This window comes from Aquarana catesbeiana, linkage group LG05 (assembly GCF_042186555.1).
Source record: "Aquarana catesbeiana isolate 2022-GZ linkage group LG05, ASM4218655v1, whole genome shotgun sequence".
Taxonomy (NCBI): Eukaryota; Metazoa; Chordata; class Amphibia; order Anura; family Ranidae; genus Aquarana; species Aquarana catesbeiana.
Window position 1 is genome coordinate 217,014,195 of NC_133328.1, and position 22,378 is coordinate 217,036,572.

A 22,378-nucleotide genomic window follows, 5' to 3' on the forward strand; every position below is an offset into this window, starting at 1 on the left:
TGGTACCCACTAGAGTAACTAAGATGCATCCTTCCAAGTCACCAAACTGTTTCCAACGATGCTGTCAGTTGGGGCGATGCACCATAACTGGTGGCAATGCCCCCTCGTAACTAGATTTTGGATTTGAATTTTCAACTTAGTCAATACAATGACGGGGATAAACATTCGCAGATCTCCTGAAGCCTCCCTCTTTCACAAATTGCCTGAGGAAACACCCAAAAAAATCTGAAAAATTGATTATATATTACTGGCAGCAAGAATTACCATCGCAAGACACTGGAAACAGTCGATAATCCCTCTTGACCAGGTTAAAAATAAACTCAATTGGATTATGATCAACGATAAACTCACTCATATTTTTTGTAATAAAGTCAAGAAATTTAATAAGATATGGGACCCATGGATTGACTACATTTCAACCCCATAGCGAACCCCAGGACGACCCTCTCCGTCCCCACCTCACTTTCTCTCTCGTTTCTTCCTTTCCTCTTTTCTCTTTCTATTTGTTTTGTTTTGGTTTTTTTTCTTCCTTTCTCCAGAAACATCATACACAATACAGATGATCTCATATGAGGCCTCCCACGACCATGAGCCTTGGGACTGTCCCAGAGATCACACGCGGGACCTCCCAGGACTCTGGGTCTATACCATCCCCTCACACTGGGGTTATCCAGATCATGACTGGAAGGCTATTGTTAAATCCCATCCATTTTTGGATATTTAATCGCACTCTTTATGTTTTGTTATTGCGATAGATGGTGGATAAATACTATGAACATACTTTTATTTTTCTGTATTGGAATGTAATGTTTTGATAACTTGACACTAATCTGCCTATGTGTCTGGCTATTCTGTACTTTGTTATTCTTTCAATAAAAACATTGAAATTTAAATCCTTTATTACACGTGATGTTAACCCCTTCCTAGCCTGTATCATTAGTACAGTGCATCGTATTGTCACTGGTGATGTCAGTGGCAGCAAGGCAGTTCCCACTGCACTTTCGCAGTCCTTGTATAAGTCGATTATAACCGCCATTAGTAGTATTTAAAAAAACCAAAACAATATATATATATATATATTTTTATTACACACATACACACACACACACACACACACATATATATATATACATACACACACATATACATTTTATATATATATATATATATATATATATATATATATATATATATATATAAAAAACACACACACACACAGACAATGACCCTAAGCACACAGCTAAAATAACGAAGGAGTGGCTTCACAACAACTCCGTGACTGTTCTTGAATGGCCCAGCCAGAGCCCTGACTTAAACCCAATTGAGAATCTCTGGAGAGACCTAAAAATGTCTGTCCACCAACGTTTACCAACCAACCTGACAGAACTGGAGAGGATCTGCAAGGAGGAATGGCAGAGGATCCCCAAATCCAGGTGTGAAAAACTTGTTGCATCTTTCCCAAAAAGACTCATGGCTGTATTAGATCAAAGGGTGCTTCTACTAAGTACTGAGCAAAGGGTCTGAATACTTAGGACCATGTGATATTTCAGTTTTTCTTTTTTAATAAATCTGCAAAAATTTCAACAATTCTATGTTTTTCTGTCAATATGGGGTGCTGTGTGTACATTAATGAGGGAAAAAAATGAACTTAAATGATTTTAGCAAATTGCTGCAGTATAACAAAGAGTGAAAAATTTAAGGGGGTCTGAATACTTTCCGTCCCCACTGTATAGATCTGTGTGTGTATGTATATATATATATATATATATTATTTATTTATTTATTATATATTACACACACACACACACACACCCACACACACCCACCATAGTTTGTAGACACTATAACTTTTACGCGAACCAATCAATATACACTTATTGGGATTTTTTTTTTTCTTTACCAAAGACATGTAGCAGAACACATTTTGGCCAACATTTATTAAGAAATTAGATTTTTTTTTTACAGAAGAAAGTTAAAAAAAAAAATGTTTTTCCAAAATTTTCTGTCTTTTTCTGTTTCTATAATAAGAAATAAAAAACCCAGTGATAATCAAAAGAAAGCTCTATTTGTGTGAAAAAAGATTATACAAATTTTGTTTGGGTGCATGACCACCCAATTACCAGTTAAAGTAGCAAAAAATGGCTTGGTGATGAAGGGAGTAAAACCCTCCGAAGCTCAGGTGGTTAAGGAGGACAGCTAAGGCAGCCTCTCTAGTTCTCTTCAAATAACGGCTTCCATTTTACACACAAAAAAACAAAATTCAAATACATGCCTTTATTTATCCAGGAATTTTATAGACATTTCTTTCATAAAGCAAAACGTGGCATCATTTTTCCTCTGTGTGACAGAACAAATAACACCTGAAGAAAATTTGGAGAAATCAGCACCTGTTTAGGTCATAGCCGATCAGGAGACACAGGCTGCTTTGGTACAGGAGTAGCAGAAGATTCTTTGCTTTCAGTTAGTGCTCTAGGCTGGTGTATAAAAACACTAAATTTAACACCTTGATTATTTGCTGCTCTTACAAAGCCACTGTTAGCAGTCATTGTGATTGCTTTCAAGTTGTCCCCAGTGCCAAATATGGAGACTGAACGTAGGTTTATTTTGGAGCTGACTTCGAGTTTTAAGGCACGTTCCGAAGGCTGGTCAGGTACCACAGTAATTCTTTTAATAAGCGATGTGGCTCGCTCCCTTTCTTTTGGTCCTCCCAAGGTTTTCAATATAGCCTGGAAGTCCCTCACTGCAGACTCACATGCAAATAGTTCTTTTTCCTCCATGAAAGAATTCAGCATTGGCAACACCTTCTCCTTTCGTTCCTGAGCTGCCTGTTCTGTTAGTACCTTCTCTTTAAAAACCAAGTAGCAACCCCCATGACTAAGTGCAGACACATAGGTGATCAACGTAGTGATATCCAAGTTCACTCGCTTGCAGACTTCAACTTTGACCTCCCTAGGAAAAGCCACACTGGCCACTATATTTTCCCTATCTACTATACCGCCACGTAAAAGCCCTGTAGCATCATCATCAGATTCGCTACCACTTAAAGTCTCTTCTTGTACAGTTTCATCAAAGGCATTAACAGCTACTATATCACCACGTACTGAGATTCCCATCTGCTTTAGCTTTTCAGCCATAGGACAGGAAATACCATTATAAAAAGCAAATATGATGTGGGGACTGCTATACTGTACAGGTTGCTGGTGACTAGCTTGTAGGTAATCCTCTGCTTGTTCAATAATGCTTTTGTCACCATACTGACCACGGCCAAGCCATATATTATGCAGGGCTTCAGCCTTTCTTCCAACTGCTTTAACCCATGTGTGGCCATCATTAGCTACTACATCCACTACAATGGTTTGCTTTTCACCAAACTGGTCTTTGTAACTAAAGACATGGAGTACACTGACCACATCCTCTAGACTCTCAGCAGACTCAAGAATGGCTTGTAGATGAGTGAGGTTGGTGCTTTTCAAGTGAGACTCCTTAATGGCCACTTTTCCAACTTCCACTTTTTGCAAGAACTTCAGCTCAGCTCTTAACTTGCTGCATAGTTTTGCTCCACCTTCAACTCCTCCGGCTCGAGACTTAGAGAGGGCTTCAGCTCTCTTTATTAATTCTTTGGCAATTACAATGCGGTCATAAAGCAATGAATGGACAGACATGCTGGCAGCATTATCCCTAAAAATAAAAAGATTAAACAGATTTTTAGCATAAGAAATTAGAAAAAAATAATGATTTCTTGCATAATGAAATGCTTCCCAAAGTCTGGTCAGCTGGGTGTCACCACTGCAATCTTTGTACAGTAGTATTTAAGCATCGACTTTACAAAAAAAAAAAACTAAATAATTAAAAAAAAAACAAACACACACACTAGATGCTACTTCACAGACATATATGCTGGAACTTCCTTCTCTCTGCACAGGCATATGCCCTTTTCTCTCCTTGTAATTCAAACTAAACTTGCAGTGGCGCTCTAAGCTGAGACAGAGATCTCCCCACCGGTTGCAGTGAAGGGAGCTGGTGTCAGTGCACCAATTAAAGGTGTAAGAGCATTATCAAAGAAGAAAAGGCACCGCTCACCAACCCAGTGCATTAATATGTACAGTAGATGAATGTGGCCCCAGCCAGCGCCGCTCCAGCCATGCTCCCCTGACATGTTTTGTCCCCCTCACCTCTGTGACCAAGCCCCGTAAGTGGAGCAGAACATGTCAGGGGGGCCTAGCTGGAGCGGCGTTGGCTGAGGCCACACTCATCTAAATACTAATGCACTGGGTTGGTGAGTGACACCTTTTCTTCTCTTTGATAATGCTCTTTTCTCTTCTTCTCTGGGCTTCTTGGGCATCCTCTATGTTCCCAGCTTTGGATAACGAATGCTTCATCCTCTGCTCAAAACCTAACATAGACATGCCAAATCTCATCTTCTGATAAAATCCAAGTTTCATATAGTGCCTGTAACAAGTAGCTGGTGTACACAGTACACATATTCTTTCACAAGACTTGTTTTGTACACAAAGCTTGAAAATGTCAGACTCCTGCTCTCATATAGAGTATATGGGTCTGAAACACCCCCTGCACTGTAATCTAATAACGCTGTTCAGGGAGCATTGCTAAATGGTGCACTGTACAGGAGGTGCATCAGCCTTTTTGTTTGTTTTGGTTGCAGGGTGTTTGTGGCACTTCCCCAGACTAGACCCTCAGTAGACTAGACTCAGAAGATCCTCACTGCAGATTTACATGCAAATATTTCTTTGCCCTACATGAAAGAATTGGAGAGAAATGTATTTTAGGGAGTCAGGGTGAAGTTACTCTTTAAGCACTTTCCATCTGGCCGTAAAAGAGATCTGAGTGGCTATACAGCTGCTGGATCACTTTTACAAGCCGTGGAAGAGGACCCCCACCTGCTGCCAACCACCACCTTTACCGTGCTCTTCCAAGCAATCGGGGGGTCTGGTACTGCCACTATGTTCCAAGGGGAGGAGAAGGAAGGAAGGTACATCTATACCCACCTCCCCTCTGTAATGTAAGAAACCAGAAGTGACAAGGATATTGGTTTGTTTGTCAACAGTTATCGACTTGTATAGCATCTGATCTAACCGATCTTGGTGTGACCAAATGCCTTGGAGGCCAGAGGAGAGATCTGAAGTCTAACAGACCCCAGATCTCTCCTTAAAGACAACCTGTCACCTATCATAAGAGATGTCGTTCATCTCTTGTGATAGCAAAAAAGTTGATTTAAAAAAAATAAATTAAGGAAAAAAAAAAAAAAAAAAGTGTAAAAAATGTAAAGCGCCCTGTGTTCTTGCGCAAATGGGAATGTGCAGGTAGGTCCCACATGCATATGTAAACGGTGATAGCGCCACACATTGCAGAACTTAAATTTCTGACTAAAGTTCCACTTTAGCCTAGGTTCACACTAAGTGAGGGAATGAAATCATGTGAATTCAGCTGAACTCACGTGATTTCATTCCTGCATGTCAGTCCCAATTTCAGGGACGATTTTAGAGACATCTATGCGGGTTTCTGCACAGATGTAAATGGAAATCGCATCCAGAAATCACCAAAAGTAGTACAGAAACTACTTTTGAAAATCGGTGCGGCATCGCACCAAATAGGACAGTGCCATTGACATGTCAAATCGCATCAATGTGAACCGGGACTAAAGTGTATTTTTTCCTGAAAACTTGCGTTTGATAAACCTCCGTGCAAATATTGTGCGACATAACAGTTACAACGACAACCATTTTATTTGCCAGTGCCTCTGCTTAAATATATAATGTTTGGGGGTTCTAAGTAATTTTCTAGCAAAAAAAAGAAAAAAAATGCTGATTTTTACATATATGTGAGATTTATCAGAATTCGCCCAGACTGGAGGTGGTTAAGCTCATCTCCATCTCCAACAAACTGGAAATAAGTATACCAGCTGACCTAACTTCCACTAACTGCGTATGCACTGCTGCAATGTATTCTGTGACTTGTAGTACTTTTCAACCTGCACTTTGTCACAATAATATGAGCGTCTCTGTGTAAGCTTGCTTTGGGCAATAATTTTCTGCTCATATGTGGCAAGTGGAATGCATGAAAATTACTGGAGTATCCCTTAACCCAGCAACATATTTGGCTACGGGTGAAGTGCCTGATTGCATTTAAAAAATAGCCAATTTACTTCTCAGTAAATTACAATCTGTTGGTGCTAGGAGTTCCCTAAACTCTGCACACAGTTTTCCAATGTGTCAATAAAAGTTACATCTTTAGTGGTTTGTAAAATACAACGCTTACTAATGCTCTTTAGTTTACAATCTAACCCCACACATAAAAAATAGTTTACTTGCTTATAGCATATGGCTCTTGACCCCTCATCTAGATGACATTTCACTTCAGTAGTTGTCAGTTTCTTCCGTCAATTTCATTTATAGTAGATCTTTGGAACAGTACCTTAATCATCAAGTCTACGTCTCACAGTCACTGACTGACAGGATACTCCGTGATGTTTGCAATTCACTCCTTCCTGCTGCTGCATTCCAAACCTCCTTCTCATTATCTCTGCTTCTGAGTTCCAAACCTCCTTCTCATTATCTCTGCTTCTGAGTTCCAAACCTCCTTCTCATTATCTTTGCTTCTGAGTTCCAAGCCTCCTTCACATTATCTCTGCTTCTGCATTCCAAGCCTCCTTCTCATTATTTCTGCTTCTGTGTTCCAAGCCTCTTTCTCATTATCTCTGCTTCTGCATTCCAAGCCTCCTTCTCATTATTTCTGCTTCTGTGTTCCAAGCCTCTTTCTCATTATCTCTGCTTCTGCATTCCAAGCCTCCTTCTCATTATTTCTGGTTCTGTGTTCCAAGCCTCCTTCTCATTATCTCTATTTCCGTCTTCCAAGCCTTCTTTTCATAATCTCTGTTTCTGTGTTCCAAACCTCTTTCTCATGATTTCTTTTTCTGTGTTTAAAGTGGAAGTCCATGCAAAATCTAAAATCCCTGCATCTATAGACATCCAGGGATCTAACACTAACCTCTCTATCCCTGTAAAGAAAAAACAAGTATATATACCTTCTTGGAAGTCGATCTGACCTGCTCCGACTGGATCTCACGCTGAGCATTCAGCCGCAGCTTCTCTGTATAGGCGAGTGCAGAGGAGACGGAAGACAACAAAAGCACCATAGTGAATGGGACAAGTTCATATTACAAAAAGAGACCCTGTGGATCGAGCGCCTTAATGCCACCAGGGCACCTGGCCTGAACGAATCCCATTCATATAAACCCTTTCTTTGATCTTACAGTCATCTCTGAAAATCCCCCCATTGTGTTTCATTATACGCGAAACAAATTCTCCACTTGGATTCAATAGCATAATTTAGTTTACTTTGATCTTTACCCCAGACCAACATATTTTTAAGCCCCTTCCCTTTGAACTGTAAATTGATACTTTGAATGGTTATATACAGTGTTGGATTCCAGTTAGATTTATAATCATATATATATTATTGTGCATACAAATTGTATACCTTTTTTTCCCCTTTTTTTCTTTCCTCCCCCTGTGGTGACTTTAGTATTGATCCCTTAGTGTTGGTTTCCCTTGGAATTGTTTGGCCTTCGCCCTTGGTGAGTTCCGTTGCATAGCGCCGCACATCCGGTTCGATCCTCCAACCGTGCGTCGCACGTGCGTGCGTCGATCGACGGGGGCATGGGGGACCTGTTCGGATTCCCCTAGACTCCGCCCCTGCTGTCTGCGCATTGGCCGGACCTCGTCCCTCTGTGCCATGGTTCAGCGCATGCGCGGAGTTACCCCTGCCGCGTCTGCGTCGTTTTGCATGGAGGTGATGCAATGGGGCCGGGGGACGCCATGCTCTACGAGGCCGGCTGCTTCCGGTCAGGGCTGCCTATATAGGGACATGTTGTTGTCCGTTTTGGGAGCATGGACAAGGCACTAGCCTAATTGAGCAGCGCACTCCCAAACCTTTTTTCCATCTGTCTCTGGGTAAGTTTAACTTGTTGTTTCCCCTGCAAGGACTACTTTTTACATGCAAACAATGACTGGTCTTGCAATTTATGGTGACCGTCATTTCTGCAAACTGTGATTTTTTACTATGTTCCTCTCACACAGCAGAATTATAGCTCACAAAAGCTATTCCTTCTACCCATGACTATTCGATGTTATATGCACCTGGGAGGCTCCTGGCTCTGACCGCTGCTTTTCCGATCCAACTCAGATACTATTACTTCCGATCGCTTTGGCGATCTACTGATCACTCGTGTTACTGAGAGCATCCATATTCACTATACCTAATTGGTAAGCGTTTTTCTTTTGGTACAAACATTTCTTGTATGTTAATATATAGACCCCAATTTGATTCGACTTTTTTTATATATAGTTACTTCCCCTTCCCTGTTCCCCCCCTTCCCATCTCCCCCCCCTTCCCCCCCCTCCACCCCTTCCCCCTTCCTTCTCTCTTCCTCCCCCCCTTCCCCGTTTTTTGTTCCTTCCATACCTGCAATATGGTCTGAATATTTGATGATCGTATATGACAGTATAACTTTTTAGTTTTTATCTGGAGCTCACCCATCACTACTTATTTTAATCCATGTCAATAACTTCTCTCATGCCCCTTGTATTGGCTGCCCTAGACCACCAGGTTGTGCTGTCCTTCCTTTTGAGACCATAATCTTTTATAGGGTCTCTCCCTTAGATCACCACGGGAGGGTGGAATTTCTAAAATAGATTTTTATATGTATACTCCTTTCTTTGAAGTCCACGTTTTGACAACAGTGTATAATTATTGTTATTGTGATATATATTTTTGTCTTCTCTTTTTCTGTGCATTTTTAATAGAACCTCTAGCTCCTGAAGAAGCGTTCTTTGTCAACGTGAAACATGTAGAGCAATTAGAGAGCATCTTACCTTGGAATACCAGACCTGCAGCATTCTTTCAATCCCAACTCCATATTCTTCCATCACCCTATGTTTGGGGAAGTTTACTTTCTTTCCGTTTGGAATGAGTGTTTGAACTGTCTACCTATAGCCACAAGGGATTTTATAAGAGTTTGCAGGACAGGATCCAATATGGTGTATTTAATTAGGTTTCATGCCTAGTCAGACCTGTTTTTAAATCTCTATGTTTGTTTTCTGTGTTTTTGTACGTTGTAATAGTCCCTGTCACTGGGAAAAGGGATGGGATCTCTAACCCTGTGTCCATGTCTTATGGAGAGCCAGCAGGTTGTGTGCCCAGGTGCACACTGCCCATATAACGAGGGGCTAGTGAGAGCAGAGGGTGGAGGAAGGTGGAGTGTGTGCAGCTTGTTGCTACTGCTGTGTGAAGACAGACCTGTGTCTGGAGAGTGGTCTGCCCTGTGGGAGTCTGCAGCCTATGTAAAGGGGATTCTTTGCCCAGGGACTGGGAAAGGCTGGCCAGCCTTGAGAGTCGGGGAGACTGAGGAAGCCAGTGAGTCCAGGGGGCTGTAAAGAATTGGCAAATCTGTTGAGAGCAAGCAGAGGAACTGCTGACAAGAGAGCCAGGTGGCTTGGTATGTTTTCCTTATTTTTGGAGTGCTTAATGAAGTTAAACCCCTGCGTGGGAATCCTGAATGGACCTTTTTGCTTTTGTTTTTCGGCTTAATAAACGTGGGCTACCAGGCCCTTAACTATAATGCCTGTCTGAGGTGGACTCACTGCACTAAAAACGCATTTATCGCTTGAGCTAAATACCCCAAACATTACAAGTGGTGTTCGAATGCGGGCAACAGACGGTGAAGTCCGGGTCTCTGCGCCAGTAGTGAGTCATTTCAGGAATTGCTGCTAGCGGTGTGTGGCAGCCAGGCAAACTGCATTGCGCAGAAGTTAAATTGATGAACTGTGTTTGTGTGCATGAGACAGCACAATCTGTGTGTGCACTGTGCAGGTGAGGAAAGCTTGCATGAAGTGAAAAGCAACTTGCTTTAAAGTAACAGTGCTTCATTTTTTGCTGGAAAGCGCAAAAGTGTGGTGGAGTGACTGCAGAGATGAAGCAAGAGTTTGAGCCTGCCGGAGAATATTGCAGACTGTTTTTTGCTACACTTAAAGGGGAAGTGCATGCTGTTGCCCCTGGCAACGCTGGTGCAAGCAGGCCAGCTATTAAGGTGCAAAGTCCCAAGCTTACAAGAGGATGCAATTTGGGAAGCCCTGTCAAGGCTCTGAAGCAAGAGCGCTGTTTTCGGTGCAGAGAGTGGGGGCATGTTATCTCCAAGTGCCCTTTGTCTCAGTCTCCAATACAAGGCGACACGGCCAGACAGAGGTCTGCAACAATGTTTAGAAAGCCTGATTTAAGTCCCAGGAGTGTCCAAAAGGCTTATCAGAAGTTTGACAAGTATGTGGTTGCCCGTAGCAATGGCAGTGATGTCAAGTCTGTGGACTACGCGAGAAACGTATTGCCGACAGAGGATCGTGGCATGTTTAAAGCAACAATGCTTCAAGGAGCGCAAAGTCGCTGCTTTTGGGAGAGTCAGCAAAGTACAGCTGGAAGAGTGCCATCTCCCTTAGCAACAAGGGATCGGGTGTTAACCGGAAGGAGGAGATACAGTGGAGATGTGGAGCGGCATCCCATTAAAGATATGTGTAAAAATGTACCATGCCTGGAATGTGGTCAACTGGGGCATGAAATTTTTTCTTGTCCCAGGTTATGGAACATGCCTGGAGATGTGGTTACTGGGCAGAAGTCTTTGTCTGCAAGCCCAGATTTTTGTGCAAACCTATTTTCAGTCACCTCTGGCAACAGTGAGGAAGTACCTGTTGTGCCTGCAGGGGGTGCTAAGGAGTCAGAAGTGGCTGCTGCAGTTTCATCCCATGGCCACCAGGGAGAGTTAGTCAGTAAAAGTGCGATAAAGGATAGACAACGTACTCAAATGAAGCCAGAGTTACCTGCTACAGATTATGGTAAGACTGTTGCAGTTTGCGGGACTGATCCCAGTGAAGTGGGAGTATATCCGGCTGGGAGATCAGCAGAAGTGGTAAAAATGGACTTGCTGCAGTTTGCTACCCCGAGTAGTGGGGAGACACAGGTTGAAGCTCAACCTGCAGCAAGGTTAAGAACTCAAAAAGACTGGACTCTGTATGTACCTGGTGTAATCCACCAGAGTGCTGGAAGTGGTAACCTAGGGGTGACCAATACAGTTTGTGTGCCAGGTTCCCTAGTGACAGGTGCTACAGAGATGCCCAGGGAAACCTCCCAGGAGCCCGCAGTGGTGAGGCACATGGTTTCCCAGGACAACTGTGGAGCCACCCTAGTGGGAAAAAGAATGCCTTTGGAGAGGAAGGGTGGTGTGTTGAGCGTTACACGGGGTGCTGTGTGTTCTGACCAAAAACAGCCTGTTAAAGCTTATAACACTGCTATGTCTATGGCTGATGATACATGTACTTATTGTGATGTATTCAAAAGTAATGATGATGTTGAAAAGTGTATTACTGACAATGTTGATGGTTTGGTGTCTCCCATGGTAACCACAGGTAGTGCAGCAGAGTTGTCCCAGGAAATCGCAGGAGGACTCCCAGTGTTGGAGCCGGCGGGGCTCCAGGACAGCTCTGATACTGCTCAGGTGGAAAACAATGGGAAAATAGCTCAAATGAGGGAGTATGTATTATCACAATCTGATGTGGTTGACAGTGACTGGTGCAGATTGTCTGCTGCTAAACCACTCTGTCCACCTGTGTCTCCATGGGCAGAGGGAGCAGTACTACAGAGTGCTGATGACTGGAGCACAGACAGGATAGACTGGGATAGTCTCGCCATTAAGGTGATAGCGTGGTGGAAAGAAATTTCTGAAGGTAATAGTAAGCTGGACACTATTGCTGCTGTGACAAATGGAGAGGCTGCAAAGCCAGTAGACACAGGTGCGTTGGCTGTTGCAGAACTTAACCCCCTCCAGGCGGAAGGATCGGAAAAGGGCGCATATATAGCAGAAGTTTTGTCCACAGCAAAAGAGATGAGTCATGTTGAGTGCCAAGATGATGGGATAATGGATAGGGACTTGGAAGGGCTCAGTGTTGCTGAAAATGAGACAATGAGTGTGACACATGCATTTAGCGGTGCTCATTGGGAGCCGCAAGTTTTGTCAGTGGCCTCTGAGGTGGAGGTCTCTTTGAGTGTCTCAGCCTCTCAAGCCTTAGCAAATGAGCCCCTCCACGTCGTTAGTAAGGGAAACGTCCCTAGAGTTCTGTGTTTAGATGTGGCATGTCTAGAAATAACTGAGATGTTGTTGGAATTGGTGAAAATCTTTCCGCTGTATACCTGCATGTATCCACCGCAGATGGACGACCTGGTACTGCGTAGTACCAATCAGTGGAGACACGTGGTACAGGCGATGTTAAGCAATGTTGATAAAAATTGGTTACTGCAATGTTGGTTACTTTTGCAGAAAGTGGTCTCGCAGTTCTCTGCGAGAATGCTTCCAGCGACAGTTATGTGCGGAAGGCGTTCAGGGGAACTGCTAAAGGAATCAGAAATGATAGACATAGTAGAAGTCTCTCCGTATGCTGGTGTGATGAGGTGCATTCCTGCTGGTGCAATCCGAGGTGCAGCTGAGCAGTGGTTGGTACATGGCGCGTGTGCTGTCTCACCCGCTAGACCTCGTGAAAGGGAAGGGCCCGGAAAAGACGCAGCAGTAGTGGGAATTCAATCCATCACTCGCAGGGAGGTGCAGTTTGAGGTACCCGGAGACACTTTGACAGGAAATGGCAGTGTTGGTAACTGTAATGAAAAAGTGTATGAGAAGCACTGTAGAGCACTGTCGGACAACTCAGAGGTATTGGTTGAGGTACCAATGGACACAGAAATGGTTAAAGAGATTGGTGTGGAAAAATGTGGCGCAAAATGTGTGTTGGTAGGACAGTCGCTATTGGAGTGTTGGACAACCGGGAGCGATGTGAAACTGCGGGAATGTCCCATAGGGAGTAACTGCTTGCCTGTAGATGGTCCCTCCCTAGACCCTGTCCTAGCAAACCAGGTGACAAGAGGTCTTGATGATGATGATGATAATATTGAATTAAATAACCCCTTGTGGAACATTGCTATCGAGGTTAAACAGAAGTATGTGGTGTTGATCTCAGATGATTTGGTTGCCAAGGGTAACCACACAGGGGTTAGTGAACCTGATAAACAGATGTTGTTGGTTAGTGTTGCGTCAGGTAGTGAGAGGGGTCAGTCCCTGACAGATTTCATGGAAATGGGTCCCCAACAGTCCCAGGAGAGTAGGTCTGTGGGAGGGAAAAGGAGGATCCCGTGGCCAGAAGGTGGAAGGGATAGAGAGATTAGTGGGAGCCCATGGTTCAAGGTGAAGTGCTGGTGGAAACATACCCGGAAAAAGAAATGGGCCTACGCAGCGAATGGCTGGCACAGAGGTGTCCCATTCTTAGTGACTGGTTTATGTGTTCCTCCCTCCGGTGCGAAACAAGGGGGGAGTATAGGGAAATGTAGGACCCTGTTAAGATCCAGGGTGGGACGTACCTGGAAGCGCACCCGGAAAAAGGTTGGGCCTACGTGGCTGACAGCCAGCACAGAGGTGTCCCAACCATGACGGGTGCTGGTGTTCCTCCCTCCGGATCGAAACAAAGGGGGGGGATATGTAATAGTCCCTGTCACTGGGAAAAGGGATGGGATCTCTAACCCTGTGTCCATGTCTTATGGAGAGCCAGCAGGTTGTGTGCCCAGGTGCACACTGCCCATATAACGAGGGGCTAGTGAGAGCAGAGGGTGGAGGAAGGTGGAGTGTGTGCAGCTTGTTGCTACTGCTGTGTGAAGACAGACCTGTGTCTGGAGAGTGGTCTGCCCTGTGGGAGTCTGCAGCCTATGTAAAGGGGATTCTTTGCCCAGGGACTGGGAAAGGCTGGCCAGCCTTGAGAGTCGGGGAGACTGAGGAAGCCAGTGAGTCCAGGGGGCTGTAAAGAATTGGCAAATCTGTTGAGAGCAAGCAGAGGAACTGCTGACAAGAGAGCCAGGTGGCTTGGTATGTTTTCCTTATTTTTGGAGTGCTTAATGAAGTTAAACCCCTGCGTGGGAATCCTGAATGGACCTTTTTGCTTTTGTTTTTCGGCTTAATAAACGTGGGCTACCAGGCCCTTAACTATAATGCCTGTCTGAGGTGGACTCACTGCACTAAAAACGCATTTATCGCTTGAGCTAAATACCCCAAACATTACAACGTTAATAATAAAATCTCAAAAAACCCTATTTACCTTTTTGTAGTTTAATACCGTTGTGCCCCCAAAAGTCCCATTGCTTAGTTTTTATACGTTTACAAAAGCACCATAGTAACTATGGTTGACGTCATTTCCCATTCATTTCACAGCCGTTGTCACCTGTGTCCTTTGCAGAGCTTCCGGCGCTGGAGATCAGGTCGGTGCGGGTTTGCTCAGATCGGCTGGCAAAAAAAAAATACTCATCTTTTCTTTACAGGGATAGAGAGGTTAGGGGTGTTAGATTCCTGGTGTCTATAGATTTTGCATGGACTTCCACTTTAAGCCTAGGTTCACATTGATAGCGGGAATGAAATCGTGCAAGTTCAGCTGAACTCGCACAATTTCATACCCGCATGTCAGTCACGATTTCGGGGGCGATTTCGGAGACATCTGTACGGGTTTCTGCACAGATGTCTATTGAAATCACAACCCGAAGAAAACTACTTTTGGGAATTGATGCGGCGCCATAATGTCAGCATCGCACCAATTCGGACGGTGCCATTGCCGGCAATAGCGGCCGATTTGGTATGCCATTTGACAGTCAAATCACATGCCAAATCACTGCAATGTGAACCAGGGCTCAAGCCTTCTCCTCATTATCTCTGCTTCAGAGATCCAAGCCTCATTTGATTGTACACCTCATGACCACCCATCATACTATGACAACATACCTAAATAATAAAGTAAACACGAAACAAAAGTTGTGGGAAAACTTTAGGCCATAACTCCATTACTGGGTTTAAATCAATTTTAATTATGAAATAAACCTTAACCTTTAATACAACACAAAACCATATTTAACCAGTTTCCGACTGGGCCATAGCCAAATGACAGCTACAGCGCAGTCGTATAAGTCTGGGCGGGCATCATATGACGTCCTCCCAGAATCGCGCCCCCTGGGGCACGCACACGGGACCAGCCATGCTAACTGGGTTCAGGGGTCCCGGAGTGTCACAGATCGTGGTGAAGGGCCAATAGTAGCAGCCCTTTACCCTGTGATCGCTCCATCCAATGATGGAGCAATCAGATTGTAAACAAGCCGGGGTCATTCAGCGGTTCAGCTCTCTCCTCTCTTCAAACCGATACAGCTTGTTTTGAGAAGAGAGAGATCGAGTGCCCAACTGCAAGTTTTTTACATTTTTCCTGTGCCCAGCAGTGCTCTACAGCACCACAACAGTGCTCTTCTTTGCCCTACTGTGCCATCAGTGCCACATCAGTGCCTCTACAGTGAGTGCAACATCAGTGCCACTACAGTGCTCATCTGTGCCATCAGTGCCACCTGTGCCTATCAGTGCTCATCAGTGCCACTACAGTGCCCATTAGTGCCACACCTGTGCCACTACAGTGCCACACCTGTGCCACTACAGCACTCATCTGTGCCCTACAGTGCCACCTGTGGTACTACAGTGCCCATCAGTGCTACATTAGTTCAACTACAGTGCTCATCTGTGCCCTACAGTGCCATTAGTGCCCATCAGTGCTCATCAGTGCCCCGCTATTAGTGGATCTTCATCAGCACTCGTGAGTGCCACCTCATCAGTGCAGCCACAGTGCATTAGTGCATATCAGTGCAACCTCACCAGTGCACATAAGTGCACCCCCATCAGCACCCATCAGTGCACCCTCATCAGCACCCATCAGTGCAGCCTGTTCAGCACCCAGCAGTGCAGCCTCATTAGACCAGCCTCATCAGCACCCATCAGTGCAGCCACATCTGTCCTAGTGTCCTATCACAACACAGCCCACAGTCACCAGTGACTCGGTTAAATTGATGATAGGCAACCCCTATCCTCATATTGATTAGTGGTTCCAAATTAATAATAACTACTGCAGTAGGGAACAGACACAAAAGATACGCTCAGCATCTTTCCAAATTACTGTTCTGCCTTATTATGACGCAATTGAAGGTTTTTATGCACATGATTACGTAGGTATCACATTAATATTACAATTGTACATTTATGGTAACAAGGGGCGTTACATAGGAAGGCTAATTCTAATCAGGACTCGAAAGAATGTAAAACATTATTAGTGCCGTGTGCACAGTGAGGGCAGAGTGCAATACATACAAAATACAATACAATTATATACAGAACTTACAAATTTCCATTACAGTCTCCCCTCTTTTGATCAATATTTTGATCACTAACCATACCTGCTATCACCTTTAACCTGGAACCTCCACACGCTTAGGTGGAGGTAGTCCTGGCCAAAGAGGCAAAAAACTCCACTGTGGAGAAAATAATAGCTGAGCAACTTTTTCATTACAAAATGACTTTTCATTGTGAAAAACAAATGATTGATAAGACATATTTACAGAGTACTGGCTGTACACTCCTGTGGCCAGAATGGCCTTCTAGCTGAATTGTGGACATGCTGACTTATCAGCATATGTAAACACAGACAATTCTACATATAATGGAAGACATACAAAAGACAAATATGACTTCAACATGGCTAAACTATTTTTCAAATATATATATATCCCTTACAATTAAAGTAATTGAATCAAAAAGTACCCTAGACTGTGATCACAAGAGGGAAACAAATCAAACACAGAGATTTCTTTAATTTAGTCATTTTTGCAGTGTCTGGTGTGGATCCAGGTGACTTTTCCTTCAAGTTTTGCAAAAACTGTACATGAAATAGATGCTGTATTGAGTCTCCAAACATTTCCTTATATATAAATGTCTCTTAACAATCCAAAAGTCACCTGGCTTTAGTTTTAGATCCTTCCAAACTTTTAGGATCTGGAATTAGGGAGAAAACACATAAATGAGTTTGTAAAAAACCTTAAAAGATCATCAGCATTCTCCGTGAGATCCGAATGGAGGACTTCAGCTGCTGAGACAAAATATAAGCAAGTGAGTAACACACTCCCAAACCAAATCTCATAGGGAGAGAGTCCAATATCCCCCTTAGAGGCCTGATAAAATTTAAGAAAACATTCAGGCAAAAGTTTTCTAGTTTCTTACTTTACTTTGTCCGTTATATTGTAGACAGTAGGGGGTGTAAAAATAAAACCTCAAAACTTCTAGTAAGGACTCTCCTATAAAAATTATTTCCTCTGTTACTCTCTGTACTTTCTGCACTATGTACTTACAAACTACTTCTGATAACACTTTTTACTGTGGCCTTTGCAGTAGCATTTGCCACTGGACATCCAAGAAACATGTCCATACAGACAAAATGCATACTTGTGAGATCCTAACTTGGGCATCTGGATATATCTTTTTTGTAATCTCTGGAAGGGATGTTCAGCTTTTGGTAACACCTTTGGTAACAGGTAAAACAAGAAGTGGTATGTTATAAAAACAACTGTGGAGAACCCTGGCTCTATCCCATGCTCATTTACTAAGGCAGCCATAACTGCTTGTGACTGATGACACGGTCCATGTGTCAAGCTGGAGGGAAAAGAGTGGCTGGCAGACATAAATGATCACCTTTTCCAAAGTCCTGTTTCATAAGAAGTTGCCCCCTGTGGACCACTTGTTCTTCTCGTTCTGGGGTCCTTAAAGTTGAATTATTAATCCCAGCTATACTGGGCCAGAACTAGGGTGGAATCTGTGAGTTGCACAGACCCATCAAGTGTCCGGGGCTGTAAATGCAGCATCCTTAGTCACCTGGTCTGCTTCCATGTGTGAAAGTTAATATGGCTACCTCAGCAAGAAGCTGGAAGGCTGAAAACAGCCGATCAAATTAACTTGGCATGCTTGGTTGGTTTACCTGCCGAAGTAAAAACAAACTTCTGGCCCTTCAAATGGAACCAAAAGCAATCTATATCTCGACTATCTATATAAATATACATTCTTTTTATAGCTCTCAGGCTTTGCTAAAACATGGAGCTCTGCTTCTTGAGCTGGGGAAAAAGGATCCAATGACTTTGAATACAGAGTATCCTTCTGGGTGATAAACTGCATACTCAAATCTAAAAAAATTAAATATCTGGGTCTTCAGGGAGTGTGTCCTGCACTGGGCTCACAGCAGCTGATTCCTACACCATCAATTTAACACACATGTCTTCCTTTGTCTCCAGCCTCCTCCAATAGAGGCAATAAGGTGGCTGGATTCAAATGTACGCATTTTTCATTGTTAGATTTGTACGTAAACAAACTCATATTTTAAACCTTTCATTAGACAAACATTTAGTTATCTGTATATTTGCTGCGCAGAATGTCAGACCATTGACCAAAACAATATCTAACTTTGTCTAATAGCACCTTTGCATAAAAGCTACAGCTCTGATATATCGGGATGAACCCTTCATTACTAGGTCCAGCTTGCATAAATATATTACAATGGCTTGTTTTCTATCATGCTATTTGTGTAAGAACTCCAGTTTCATGTTTCAAAAGACAACTTTTTCCTGGCAATATTATAATAAATGATAACAATACCCTGCGGTCATGGAGAGATGTCCATAAATCCAAACTATTCTTCTGCTTATACCACTGTACTTACAAGGAAAAGGGGCACATCATTTCACAATCCACATATTCTGCTTTGGATTTCAAAAATAAAAATAAATAAAAACAAAAGGACCAATCTGTATGATGGACCAGAAAGCATCAAAAACTATAAAACAACTGGCTGCAGGTGGCATCTATCCTAACAGGGTGTGTGGACTTGATGTGATGGGTCTGTTATATTTAAATTTTATTTATTATTACTCTTACATCATGGACCACACATCAAGTTATCATCAAAAACCTTACAATATCATTTTTGTAGAAAAACTTCTTATGTATCCCATCCATCTTGGCTTTGTTAAATATTATGGCAGCTTTATTCAAAATAACAACCTCATCTTAATCTTTTTTTCTCTCAATAAGGGCTTATTGTATAAATGTAAAATTACAAAATTGTTATCTTAATCTAAACTAATCCCATTTTTACAAATTTCCCCAATAACCTGGATTTCATTTCCAACCAAAGGTTGTCTAAACCAGTTTCATTATATCTATATAATTGTTAAACTCATATTAGAAATTAATACTCATTATTACTTAATTTTACTTAATTTCCCTTTTTTAAATGCACTGTTTCCACTATCAAAGGATATTCAATTTGTGTAATACACGGTTAAATGTAACCTTCATTTTACCATGTTTGGAAAACAGATTCAAAATAATTGTGATCACATTGTTTACCATTAGATTCGTTAACCCGGCACATGTTTTGTCTAAAAAACTGGAATTGGCATGGTGTCCTTCCAGCTTATCACTGACCTCTCATCCTAGCCACATTTCTTTCAGGAGAGCACAAAGGAGGGGGTCACATCTGCGTACATGACACACACAAGCAATAGAACTAAAGGTCCCAGCATTCGCACACACACCAATATCTCTCTAAAATCGTTTACATTTTCCCATTTGTACACAACACATGCATATCATTCTCTCACTTTCTTTTAACTCTCATTAATATTTCCCTGCCTAAATTCTGCTTTCCTTATTTTGTTCAGATAACTTTTATATCTAGCTTCTATGATCAGATGGGGAGCCACAGTGCTCATCCCATCTTCCCTCTCTGACAACATATAACCACCAATCAATACAGTTCGATTAAGGGGAGTAAAATAGGTACCCTTTGTCCCGAAAATGCCTTACCGATCAAGGAAGTCTGATAACTCAAATGTAAGTAAAAGGCTTACCTCAGCCGGCTGATTATCAGAAATTCCCGGATCGTCTCAAGCTCCTCGTTTCGGATACTCAGGGTCACCTGGAATCCCCTCCTAAGGCAAAGCTCGCCATGCTAACTCGGTTAAATTGATGATAGGCAACCCCTATCCTCATATTGATTAGTGGTTCCAAATTAATAATAACTACTGCAGTAGGGAACAGACACAAAAGATACGCTCAGCATCTTTCCAAATTACTGTTCTGCCTTATTATGACGCAATTGAAGGTTTTTATGCACATGATTACGTAGGTATCACATTAATATTCCAATTGTACATTTATGGTAACAAGGGGCGTTACATAGGAAGGCTAATTCTAATCAGGACTCGAAAGAATGTAAAACATTATTAGTGCCGTGTGCACAGTGAGGGCAGAGTGCAATACATACAAAATACAATACAATTATATACAGAACTTACAAATTTCCATTACACCAGTATGGCAAAAAAATAAAAAATTCCCCCAAAAATGCATAAAAGCTTCTTAGCCTGAGCGATGAGAGCAGCGGGGAGCTCTCCAAGTCTGTGCCCGATTCTGATTTGGCCTATGAACCCGTTTTAAGCAGTGGGTCTGCTACAGAATCGGAGGAAGAGGAAAATGTGCCCATGAAACAAAGGCATTCTGGAGAGGAGCAGCAGGCTACTACAAGTAGAGCAGTGGCATCAACCAGAATCTCAGTGCCATCCACGAGAAATGGAGTACCACTGCAACAAAGACCAAGCACTTGTGGGGTGTCATCTCAGCCCCATAGGGTTAGGACCCATGCCAGCCTTCCTTATGCCCTTCAAAACCCTCTGTGGCTTCTCTCTAATTCCGGAGCAGCAAACATCTCCCCTTTCACCACCCAACCAGGTGTCCAGGTGAGCACGAATAATTTTGCCCTTATTGATTTTTTTTTGTTTTTTTGTTTATATATCTTTATTTATCCAAACAGTTTACAATTTTTAACAAAAACACACAAAACACATGCCCATCCAGGTAGGCAGCATATCTTAAAAATGGCATTATATCACATCTACTACCCTTCTATCTATCTATCTAGCATTAGCCATGTACATGAACCAATTTAACTCCCAACCCATATAACACAACCTGACAACACATCCATAAAAAAAAAAAAAAAAAAAAAAGGGGGGGGGGAATAATCTCCCGTTCCTCATCCCTCAGGATCCAATATCACCAGGGTTCTCTAGGCTTTTATCCCTCACACAGTAGTTGTGAGGAGGCACTATACTCTATCCATCTGGCCCAAGTGGCTAGTGTCTGTTTTATCTGCTTACTCGATCCCTCCTCTACCATTTTTCTCTCCTCCATGGTACGCATCTCCGTCAGCTCAGCCTCCCATTCCATCAAGGAAGGCGCATTTACGCTTTTCCATTTCCTCGCTATACACGTACGAGCTGCAGTTAAAAAATATTTTAATGGGCTTTTCTTTATATTTTTCACAGATCCGGGTATCATAGATAATACAGTCATTTCTATATCTGGCTATAATTCAAACTCTGTCATAGCCCTGTAGATCTCAAAAATTTTTTGCCAGAATGGTAGGATTTTAGAGCAGTAATACCATATATGGGACATTGTGCCTGGTGCTTCCTGACATCTCCAGCAATCTTCTTTATTTATTGGATTTATCCTATGTAGATCCACCGGGCACTTATACCATCTAGCTAAGAGTTTATAGTTTCTTTCCTGATGTTTAATAGACACTGAGAGTTTATGTGTTACTGTAATAGCTTTTTCCCATTTTTTCCTAGGGATCTCCAGCCCCAATTCCTCCTCCCATTTCTTAATATATGGTAACGCCTGATTTTGGCCTTCCTCACTCAAGATTTTATATACCTTTGATAGCACATGTGACGGTCTATCCGCTTGAGTAAAAATTTTTTCTAAGGCCGTTAACGGCCTGTCTATTTCTGCTTCTTTTATCAGGGATGTAGCATATCTTTGGAGTAGGCCGTGTTGCATCCAATCTTTTTTATGATCTTCCCCCATCGTCTCTAACGGGAGCACATTATTCCCCGTCAGCGTTTCTATTATCCTCGTGTCTTCCTGTCTTTTCCATTTAAGGAATGTCTTTGCTCCTAGTGCCAGTGGAAATTCTGGGTTATCAAATAATGGGGTCATAGGCCCTCTAAAAGTAGAGCCGAGTCTCATTTTAATCACAGTGTCCCAAGCTTTCATTGTTGAAACCACTAAAAAAGGAGTATAGCTACCTGACGGTCTTAGTTCTCTTTTAATCCAGGGCAGAGATTTCAGTGTTAAACCTGTAATCTCTTCCTCTACTCTCACCCACTGTTTATTATTCCTACTTTGAAACCAGTCCACAATTCTAGTAACCATTATTGCTTTAAGGTATACTACTATGTCCGGGAGGGCGAGGCCCCCATTCTTTTTGGTCTTATTTAGCACCTTTCTACTAATTCTAGGCGTCTTGCCCGCCCAGACGAATTGTCCGATCACTCTGGACAGCTTTTTCAAAGTACCCGTTGCAGGGAATAT

At 42.7% G+C, this 22,378-nt stretch overlaps 1 protein-coding gene across 2 annotated transcripts; it reads right to left on the reverse strand.

Annotated features, from left to right (window-relative positions):
- Window positions 1-1,920: 1,920 nt before the first annotated feature.
- On the reverse strand, window positions 1,921-6,616 carry LG05H7orf25 (linkage group 05 C7orf25 homolog). Of its 2 annotated transcripts, none has more exons than XM_073630544.1 (2): window positions 6,330-6,616; window positions 1,921-3,678 (listed from the first exon to the last, which is right to left on the reverse strand). In XM_073630544.1, exon 2 carries the CDS (start codon window positions 3,660-3,662, stop codon window positions 2,397-2,399), a length of 1,266 nt encoding a protein of 421 aa, XP_073486645.1. In that variant the 5' UTR covers window positions 3,663-3,678; window positions 6,330-6,616; the 3' UTR covers window positions 1,921-2,396. The 2 variants fall into 2 exon arrangements, with proteins under 2 accessions (XP_073486645.1, XP_073486644.1); XM_073630543.1 differs by having other exon boundaries at window positions 6,433-6,605.
- Window positions 6,617-22,378: the final 15,762 nt, after the last annotated feature.